This window comes from Bidens hawaiensis, unplaced genomic scaffold (assembly GCF_021521415.1).
Source record: "Bidens hawaiensis isolate Kalapana, Puna unplaced genomic scaffold, B.hawaiensis_p1.1 tig00027098_1, whole genome shotgun sequence".
Classification (NCBI taxonomy): domain Eukaryota; kingdom Viridiplantae; phylum Streptophyta; class Magnoliopsida; order Asterales; family Asteraceae; genus Bidens; species Bidens hawaiensis.
The window spans coordinates 180,477-191,455 of NW_027494374.1; the positions used below are offsets into that span (position 1 = coordinate 180,477).

The window sequence follows — 10,979 nt, forward strand, 5'->3', positions numbered from 1 at the left end:
GGGGCAAAAACAGGTTGGTTTAAAATGATTTATTTCAAATTATTGTATATTTCAAATTACTGTATATTGGTTAAGCATGTTTTAATGTCGGTAACATGCATTCCCGTCCGGCTACGCGTGTTTAATCTTCGATTACACGCAACTGGCTTTTCACGAGTTACACGTCCAATTTTAGCTACGTGCACTACTGTCATCAGGTGACGTATGTATCAACACGAATTATGCACTCATTGTTAAGTTGAGTGCACGTCCCGCTGCATTGCGCAGGCACGCACCTAGTAAAAACAATACGAGGAGGAAAAAGAGTTTATTTTGCATTCGTGTTTTTCTATTTACCTCACTCAAAACTAGTTCAAAATATAAAAACACACTCCAGTCTCCAACTGCTGTTGTGAATTAGCAACACACCCAACAATAATAATGTCTCTGGTCTTCTCCTTCCCCAATTCTACCGCCACCGTCCCTTCACCAATTCGCCGTCACTCCTCCACCGCACCTCCGACATTCCCCACCCTCCGTTTATCCTCCAAACCAATCAAAAAACCCACATCAATTCGTTTATCCTCCACCCCCACCGACAATAATAATAATAACACAGACCCACCACCGGTAACCGACGAATGGGGCGAAAAGTCCGACCCGGAACCCGAAACCTTGACCAAATTATCTAATTCGGATCCACCAAATGACGATGACGAATGGGGGACAGTAGATGATGGTAATGGTAATGTGGGTGTTGAGGGTAATGGTGAAATTGAAGGTTTGAAGAGGTGTTTGGTGGATACTGTGTATGGGACTGGTCTAGGGTTTACTGCTTCCGCTGAGGAACGAGCTGAGGTTATTGAATTGGTGACGCAGTTGGAACGACTTAACCCGACACCCGCGCCTACGGATGCGGTCGAGGTTCTTGATGGAAACTGGGTATTGCTGTAAGTAGGATTATTATTTATTATCTTTCATTTGCTATAATGGTGTTTGCTAGGGGGGTTATTCGGGTTCGGGTTGAGGTTATTCGAGCTTGGGTTTTTTGGGTATTTTTTAGTTGGGTGGCTTCGGGTCGGGTTACGTATACGGATGCGGTTAAGAAAGACACCCTTAGAGTTTGCTGCAGCTGGTTATTAGTGGTTGTAAGAATTGCTTTGAATTGTACATCCAAACACTCCCTTTGTTGGTATAACCTAAAAGCCCTCGCTTCTTGCGTCTAGGACCGTTTTTCAGGTGAGGATCAATAAATGCGCTTCTAGTTTCTAGGCGAGCTCTTTGGCATTGTCTACGACAGAGCCATAGGAAGATAACAGATTAGCAAAAGAAACGCAAGGAGTGCTGTTGGAACTTAGATCTAGGAGAGGTCAAAGGAATTACATTGAGTATTTTGTTATTCAAGTTTCGGAATTACATATGAATCTTGACTATTTTAGAACTTTTGGTACTGATTAGATGATGTTAAATGTTATATAATAGCTTTTGTTTATTTTATTTCAATCAATCAATCAATCAATCAATCATACCCAGTTAAGTCTCACCAACAGTCAAGCTATAAGTAGGGTCTGGGGAGGGTGGGATGTAGGCACACCGTACCTCTATCCAACGGGATAAAGAGGTGGCTTCCAGAGAGACCCTCAGCTCTGTTGTTTATTTTATTTGAAGAATAGTATTATTTTTCATATACATAGTATAATTTTAACTTTTTTATATAAGTGCTTTTTTTGTCTCATACCCTCGTTCTTAGGCCCTAGACGAGGCCTATGTGCCTTGAGTGCGCCTAGGGCATTTAATAACTATGGGTATAACTAGAAGACAATTAACTAGATGTGTTGTCTTTGTTATGTAGTTGTCGTAAGATATAAATATATAATTGAAATTATAGGAAGTTCTCATAGAATGTTTGGAAATAAGTGTTTACATGAAAAGATTTATTATGCTCCTTCAATTCTGTAAGCATTGCAAACATTTCAGTCTATGTAGTATAATACAAATGTCATTTGTTGCTACAAAATGAGGAGCGGGATCTTCTATCTGCACTGCACAAAATAAAGTACTTTTTGGTTTCAGTTGAGACTTGAGAGATTAACAAGTATTAAATGAGAGCATACTGTTGGGTTCGTAGGCCTTGTTGGCCCGGTTTATTATATGAAGTCAAAAGAGGAGACGGGTGTGGGCGGTCGGGCCCAAGCCCGGCCCGGTTTAGATTTCTTGCATAATAATTTACTAACCCTAGTTCAGTCTCTATATAAACAACATTATGTACTTGTAATATTTGTCACTCAATAAAGATATACCTAGTTGCCACCCGTGGACGTAGGTCAGTTTAGACCGAACCACGTTAAATCCTCGTGTTCGTTTACTGCTTTCGGGTGTGTGTTCGGTTTCGTGTGTGCGTTTAATCCTAACAAGTGGTATCAGAGCTTAGGTTCGGATCACGCGAAGAACACGTTGAACCAGCCGAGTCGCCGCCAAACCATCCAGCCGCCGCCACCCTACTGCGCTAGGGTTCCGCCGCCGCCTACGGTTTTCCGATCGCCGTTAGGGTTTCCGCCGTCGTTTCTCCGCTACTAAACCCAGCCCGCGCGATCTGCGTTTTTTTGTTGGTTCCGTTTGAAAGCTGTAAGCATCGTATTGTTCGATTCCAGGTTGTCTCTTTTGTTTCCGCTAGTGGCGTTTGAACAGAGAAGAAAAGAAGGGTTTGTATTATTATTTTTCTCTTGAGATTCATGCCAGACTAGGAAAAGACAAGGAAAAACAATATTATTTTGTTGACAAGGGAGTTCAATGGCCACCAACTTTATCCAGATTGTTTAATTTTTTGAGAGGGTCTAGCTTGTTTATTTTGTTGGGCCCGAGATCCATTTAAGCAAGGGTCGAGATTCTATTTTGCAAAGTACGAGTCAAGAATAGTTGAATCAAGATCCTATTTTTCGTTGAAGAACAGTTTTAAGTCAGAAGAAGCGTTAAGAAACGGAGAACCAGTGCCAACCGCGTTTGTCAGGTTTTATCGCTTCAGTTTAAAGTTTCAGTTTCTGATTTTCAGTTCGATATTCCGCTGCGTATAAATAGGTTGATTTTTTAACAGAGTTCAGTAGAACAATCGTTAAGTTCAGGCTCGTGTTGCTGTGTCTGTCTCTGTTTTATCCAGTTTTTCGTTTTAGTCATTGCCATGGCAGAAGACGGAAAGGTTTCGATACAGAAGTTTGACGGACAGAAGTTCGGTTGGTGGAAGATGCAGATTGAGGCACTACTTTGTCAGAAAGACTTGGATGTAGTGTTCGAGGATGAAAAACCAGAAAAGTTGTCAGAAGCAGATTGGAAGAAGTTAGACAAGAAAGCTAGGGCTTGTATTACATTGTCGTTGTCGGAAGATGTGGCGTTTAACGTCATGAAAGAAACCACAGCCCGTGGTATGATGGACGCACTATCCAACATGTATGAGAAGCCTTCGGCAGCGAATAAGGTCTATCTTATCAGAGAGCTAGTGACAACTCGAATGAAACAGGGTGGGTCAGTTACAACTCATATCAATAATCTTAATTCGATCTTGTCCCGCTTAGTGTCAGTTGACATTAAGTTTGATGATGAAGTTCAAGGCCTCTTGTTATTATCCTCTTTGCCCGACAGTTGGTCGCAAACAGTGACTGCAGTTTGTAGTTCGTCTACAAATATTACTTTCGATGGGATTCGAGATCTGATTCTGGGAGAAGATTCAAGACGCAGAAGTTCAGGTGAATCATCATGCAATATGCTAGTCACAGAAGGTAGAGGTAGGGGAAAACAGCTAGGCAGTGGGAGCAGGAAGAGGAGTCAGTCTAAGACTCGTAAGGATATTGAATGTTGGGGTTGTAAAGAGAAAGGACACTTCAGGAATCAGTGTCCGAATGGTAAGAAAGAGGTGAACGTTACAGAAGACGACACAGATGACGGGGTCAGTAGTGATGAGGCTTTGGTTTGTAGTGTTGAGAGTAGCGTTGATGCTTGGGTGATGGATTCTGGTGCATCGTTTCATGCCACTCACTGTAGTGAAACGATGAAGAATCTTAAATTTGGGGATTTTGGAAAGGTTCGACTAGCGAATGATGATATTTTAGAGGTTACGGGTATGGGAGACATTGATTTGATAACTTCAGCCGGTACTTCTTGGACTTTGAAAGACGTGAGGGTTATTTTAAGTTTGAAGAAACGTTTGATATCAGTTGGGCAGTTGGATGACCAAGGGCACGATGTTAAGTTCGGGAATGGGCAGTGGAAGGTAGTCAAAGGGAATCTCGTGGTTGCTCGTGGCAAGAAAATGGGTTCGCTGTATATGGTCGATATGTCACCGAAAGGAGTGGATCCAGTTTTGGTGAAAGACAAAGTCCGGTTCACAGAATCTCGTGGGCAGAAGAAGGTTCGTTTTGCAAGTAACAAACCCAGAGCCAAAGTGAAGATTCAGGACGAACGAGCTAGGAAGGTTAAATCAGTTGAGGGACATCGTGACAGTGGGAGCACAGGTCGTGTTTCAGTTACAGTTCCAGGTCGACAGTGGATTAAGAAAACCAGTATTCCAGCTGTAAAAGTCTCTCCAGTGAATTACTTGCTGAATATGGAGAGTGTTTGTTCTCAGAGTATCTCGGGATCCGGTAGTTTGTTTCAGTGGGAGCCGGTAGGGACAGAGAACGGGTCAGGGGCAGTTTTAGCCGTGACTGACGTGTTGGAGCTCCGGGGAGCTTCAACGGGCCTTCAGGTTAATTAATGAGAAGGCGGTGGCAACTAGAAGAAGTTTAATGTTCAGATTACAGAAGTACAATCAGGAGTGCAGACGAGAGTACTCAAGGCCTCCGAGTGGGAGATTGTTGGGTTCGTAGGCCTTGTTGGCCCGGTTTATTATATGAAGTCAAAAGAGGAGACGGGTGTGGGCGGTCGGGCCCAAGCCCGGCCCGGTTTAGATTTCTTGCATAATAATTTACTAACCCTAGTTCAGTCTCTATATAAACAACATTATGTACTTGTAATATTTGTCACTCAATAAAGATATACCTAGTTGCCACCCGTGGACGTAGGTCAGTATAGACCGAACCACGTTAAATCCTCGTGTTCGTTTACTGCTTTCGGGTGTGTGTTCGGTTTTGTGTGTGCGTTTAATCCTAACACATACGTTCTCTGGTCATTGATTGTCTATCCGTCAATCGTCATATGGGTGAAATGGTGGGCTCAAAGATTACATTCGTTCTCGGTTTTTACCATGTTGCTTTGTCGAGCTAGTTTCATCATAGGGATAGGGTAGGTTTGGATTAATCCAGAAGAAGACTTTTTTTTTGTGTCTTGAATTGATTGCTTTTGTTCTGTTGGTGAGCATTCATCTGTCACCGCTTGGGTATTGTGGCCTTCCCTGACGGTTTAAGGATTCAAGATTGTGGTAGGTAATGTTGATTTTTGGTCTAGGACACGTTCAATACTTAATTGGACCTTCTGTTGTAAACTATGTTGTACTCCAGCTTATTGGATAGGCTAGATTAGAAGAAACTCAACCGCTGATTTCCAGAAGTAAAGTCTGTTTCTGAAGACCAAGTCAGAGATCCTCAAAGCTGTCTTGAGGCACTAAGAGACAGACCACCAAACGACCTCAGACATAAAAAGATCTCCAATAATCAGGATTCAGGCTTCTGCTAGCTTACCCCCTCTTTCATCCGACTAGATCTCCACACTTTGCACGAACAAGAATGTGCGGCACTAAAAGGACAAGCGTCAGAATAAAGCCGCTCGACATTCGACAATATGGTGCTGCAATTCCATTTGCAGCACCATTCACCTGAGAGCCAATGGGAGCATTTCTTAGCCAAGCAACAAATGAAAGCGATATTGTAACATTCCACTAAGAACAAACATTCTACAATATATATCCACAACAACTGCGAACCGAGCTTCCTAGATTTCTAGGGTTTTGTTTGTTGGAACATTTGAATCATTGTGTCTTTGTATTGTTATTCTCTTTATCAATACAAGTCTATTTTCTCTTTTGTTAGTTTGATTTCTTATTCGGCACAAGATAAAACTTGTTGAATCATTAGTCGTTTTACCTTGTGAAGAGGCGCAGCACCGAAAACAGGCGCAGCCACCTGGGTCATCGCATCGGATAGGTTGACCAAACCTATCGTCGTGGGTCCTGAACTGCTTCCTCCCGCACCGCTTTGAAAAGCAGATACGTCCACTCCTGCATAAAGAACAAAATATTAAAAACAATGGCGAAAAGAAATGCGGGAAAGGTAAAAAATTATACTTACGAGTTTTCTTAATCTTGAAAGACCTGACGGGCGGAGACGAACCCGATGGAACTGGCCTCTTCACGCCAGTCACCGTCGCAACGCTTGGTTGCTCGGAGGTGACAGCCGTCTCAACCTCCGAGACAATGGTCTCGCCACCACCAAGGTCCCCCGCCGCCTCCTCACTCTCAGTCTCGGAATCCGACTGATTCCCCAGGTCGACGACGGAAGCGACCTTCGCCTTGCCCTTCCCGCCAGCAGCCTTCTTCCTCACAAAGAAGGGCTCATCTCCGGATTCCTCATCAGAAGATGACAAAAACAGAGGAATTCCAGCAGAAGTTTGAGCATAAAGAGGACGAGGATTGAAGAACTTATTACCTGGCCGAGTGGCGCTTAGGATCTCATGACCTGCCGGATAGACTTCTACGAACCTATCCGCAGTTTGCTCCAAGATGGGCAACTCGTTCTCGTCAAGATCACGAGTACCCAACCGTGCGGGACCACCAGTCTCCCGCGGATGCAGGAGCGATTGTAAGTCGTTCCCCTCTAAAATAAGAAAAGATAAGTGTTATTAGAAAAACCCTAAACCAACACAAAAAATGGAGCATACCGTAAGGAGTAGAGTTCAAACCGTATTCAAGGACGATAGGTATTTGCGGCGTCCCAGACCCGACATCCTTCCACACGCGGCTCATCTCGAGCATCACCATCCCAGACTCCGCGAAGCGATAAAACGGAGTCTGGATCTGGGAGATCTTGGCGAACCATTCCGCCTCCTGGTAATTGGAGGCGTGAAGGTTAGGGAGCGCCCTCCCGTTCTTGAACGTCATCGCGATAGGGACGACGCGAGCGGAGATGTAGAAAAACTCCCGCTTCCAAGACCGAAGACTGCGCTCGGTAGCGCAGATCTTCAACCCCTTGATCCGAGTGACCAGGGTATACCAACCCTGGATGCACCTCCAGGAGTAGAAGGTCATCAAGCGGTCGACGCGGGGCTCGATGCCCAGAATACGGCACACCCATTCGAAGTGGCGAACTTTAGCAATCGCCATCGGGTGCACCTCCGTAAAATGCACACCGTGTTTCTCCAAAACACGGTATACGAACTTCGTTAATGGGAATCTGAGATTCCCATATATGAAGAATGAGGCATAAACCCCTATCTTGTCCTTAGGGGCATCATACACCGTCTGGTGGGGCTCCGGAAACTCAGGCTCGTAAGGATCGAGCATGAACTTCTTGACGATATAATGGTATAAATCGACAGAAAGAGTACACTGGCACTCGCCAGCAGTACTCTTATCGTCCTTATCAGACGTGGACGTCGGGTTCTCGAGGTATACATCGGACTCCTCGACGTTAACCTCGGGATCATGTGTAGAAGACATTTTTTAGATGTTAAAGAGAGCGATTTCAGGAGAATGCTCGACGGAAAAGTTAAAGTATTCGGCGGAAATCGCTTAGAAGAAGAAGAGTGAAGTGAAAGTATGGAATGAGATACACCCTCTTCCCCCTTATATACTCATCGCAATGAATGCGATGAATTTAATGCGGAGGAGAGAGAGAGCGCAGGTGCAATGAAACGGCGACACGTGTGGATAAAGCAAGCTGGCAACAGGTGTCAGGATGGCGCGTGACATGAAACTCGCGCCCACGCGCCTGAAAAAGCGTCCTGATTGACCACATGCTGTCACGTCGTCATAACTTCCTGCACGTCCTGAAACCGTCAGAAGACGCCAACGTCCCTTCAGCCGTTTGGACTGTCCTTATTCTTTCACCAACTCTTCGAATTTCAGAAAGATTCAAAAAATAAGAGGGAATATACCCCCTTACCTTGGAAAACAAGAAACCATAAGACAAGTGCGGGTACAGTGTCAAGGCGAAACCCTTCACATACTTAGCACTTGCAGGGAATTGAAGCCAAGATACCTTGGAAAACAAGGAACCGTAAGACAAGTGCGGATACAGTGTCAAGGCGAAACCCTTCACATACTAAGCACTTGCAGGGAATTGAACCCAAGAAGGATCTTATGGGCCATGCTTGGGAAAAGAGAAATAACACCTCCGCATGGCGGGAACGTTGAGAACTAGATTGTTTGAAGCTTCAAGGTGGAATTGGTGGTTTAACATAACTGATCACTATGTCCAAAACTACCAAAACCTCGTGAAGAATCTATACAAATGAAACTCAACGCTCTCGACTTGCGAAGAGGTTAAACACCTACCTGCATCATAACCAAAGATCAGGCAGAAAAGTCGGGAATTTCTGCAAGTGACATTAGGAAAACTGCAGAAAGAATCCCCACAGAAAACCTAAAAAAAAAAAAAAAAAAAAAAAAAAAAAAAACCCTCTTTAAAACCCCTTGCTTAAAGTCCAAAAGTTCACCTCACTTATGAACAATGGACTGGGGGGGACTTGAAGAGGTAGGTCCCCGCAAAGCCCAGTTGGACCCGCAAGACACACCTTGAAAAGGTACGTCTGCGCAAAGACCAGCTTGTTCCGCAGGACCCACCATGCTCAGAGATGAAGACCTTACACGCAGTAAGCCAACTGTTCCCGCAGGAAAGCCTCCCTTGGTACAGTACCCTACCTGTTTCCGCAGCTGTGGGTACAAGCCAAGAAGGAAGGCTATCCGCACTAACAGTAAGGCTACACGCATAAGGCACTAACCCATACTTCAGCAATGTCACCTGAGGAAAGAATGAGCAAGGCGGGAATATTCCCGCCCAAAAGAGCCAGTCCGTACGCTTCTGGAAGATCTTTTGTACTATACCTGCCAAGGTATGGACAAAATAGACAAGATCTGACAAAAGCAGCCCATGAACCAATCACAGGGTGACAGCTCACCGACAATAGTACGAAGAGGAGCATGCTCCAGTACAAAATGTCACTATCATCCGCTGCCTACCCACCAACTCCCATCGTGGCACGTACGTAGCCTGTAGTTGGTGGAAAAGGAATATTATATACAGTTGGCCGTACCTGCTTGGAAACCTACCTTCGGCTATAAATACTCCAACACCTTGGAACGGTATCATCATCTTATCTTCTCTCTAGCTATTTCTCTCAATATACACTTATATTCAGAGCAATCTAGTCTGATTCTCACGCCGGAGGGTGGTCACAAGGAGGAACCCCCCCCCTTCTCAGTGACGAGCTCACGGTGTCTGTTTTGCAGGTCGAAAAGAACAACCATCTTTGCCGGACCTAACCCTCGTGGGAAACATCTACTTAACCCTAAGATTATCCTTAATCTACCGGGGTCACTTAGTGTTTCTTCACCTTGTTATCTGTAGTTATGTACACATTTCATTTAAAATATGATTTCATCAGGTGTACTCATTTGATTGCCTAGATGTAATTTTGACTGTACGCATGACAATGTAATTGCTTAACTATTATATACCAATATTAAAATGCTCCAAAATAAGGACACAACAGAAGAATATTTTGGATTAAAATCTTGAAAGGAAATGTGGCACTATTTTGAGGATAATATGAACTCGTTATTGTCGCATTTGCAATTAAGGATGATATGTAATTACTAATGTGCTAACCGTTGCTATATGAATCGTTCAGGTATACCGCCTTTTCCGAGCTATTACCACTCCTTGCAGTTGGCAACACCTCATTGTTGAAAGTGGAAAAGATTAGTCAAAATATTAATACAAGCACCTTCACAATCGATAACTCCATCACATACTCGACCCCGTTTGCCAATTTCTCATCCACCGCATCTGCAAATTTTGAAATCCGAAGCCCCTCCAGAATTCAGGTACCCTTTCTCATTTTATGTAAAAACTAAACAAACGAGTGGAACCTAATATTCATGAGTTTACAGGTAGAGTTTAAGGAGGGGACATTTCAGCCGCCAAAGATAAAGTCCAACGTGGATCTTCCAGAAAGTTTGAATGTTTTCGGACAGAATATTAATATTTCACCAGTGAAGCAGTCACTCAACCCTTTGCAAGAGGCCGTAGCCAACATTGCGGGTGTAATATTGGGTCAGGCTCCTCTTAAGGTTCCCATACCCGGGGAAAGGACAAAATCTTGGCTGCTTATCACATATCTCGATAAGGATCTGCGCATATCACGAGGAGAGGGCGGACTTTTTGTTCTTGCTAAGGAAGGAAGTCCTCTTTTGGATCCTTAAACCCGGTACTGAGTTCACATGATCCGTTTGTTTTGTTATATATTGGCGCGTGTTTACACATTACTTGAAATAAAGTTAGTTAGATCAAAGGATTTGTTGCAAGCTATATTGACCCTAACATTATCATACACAATGCAAGCAGAAATAGGTGTGATGTTATATCACCATAGATAATTTGTATTATCTGTGAATGTTATTGTCGTGTCGATTATGGTTTGTGTTTTTCTGTTATACATTAAAGTAGGATGATTCATGATTTGTGAATTGAATGTATCTAACAGGAAGTAGGATGCAAAATTGTTGTTTCATAAAGACAATTGTGCAGGTGTTGAACTGTTGATTATTCGTGTAGTAAATAAATAAGCCTGTTTTCTCATCACTCATTTATGTTATTCCAACAACCCATACTGTTTTTGCAAATATAACATTAGATTCTATTTATTACCGAAAGGCCTTTTTTTTGGACGACAATGTTACTCTTACTTTACAACAACGTTCGGCTGATTTGTTGATTGCTCTAGGTCTATGGTGGGCAAGATGTAGATTTAGGAGTAGCAGATCTTAAGAGGAATTGTTTTTAAAATTAGCACTTGAT

At 43.5% G+C, this 10,979-nt stretch overlaps 1 protein-coding gene across 1 annotated transcript; it reads left to right on the forward strand.

Moving 5' to 3' along the window:
- Window positions 1-407: 407 nt before the first annotated feature.
- On the forward strand, window positions 408-10,492 carry LOC143574770 (plastoglobulin-1, chloroplastic-like). Its single transcript, XM_077059309.1, has 3 exons — window positions 408-929; window positions 9,811-10,006; window positions 10,073-10,492. Exons 1-3 carry the CDS (start codon window positions 421-423, stop codon window positions 10,382-10,384), a joined length of 1,017 nt encoding a protein of 338 aa, XP_076915424.1. The 5' UTR covers window positions 408-420; the 3' UTR covers window positions 10,385-10,492.
- The last annotated feature ends 487 nt before the right edge of the window (window positions 10,493-10,979 follow it).

Bases quoted from the DNA above. Each gene is read 5' to 3' on its own strand.
- LOC143574770 (XM_077059309.1), top strand. From the start codon at position 421: ATGTCTCTGGTCTTCTCCTTCCCCAATTCTACCGCCACCGTCCCTTCA. The intron at 930-9,810 runs GTAAGTAGGATT...TGAATCGTTCAG, and splicing joins GATGGAAACTGGGTATTGCT to GTATACCGCCTTTTCCGAGC. The intron at 10,007-10,072 runs GTACCCTTTCTC...ATGAGTTTACAG, and splicing joins GAAGCCCCTCCAGAATTCAG to GTAGAGTTTAAGGAGGGGAC.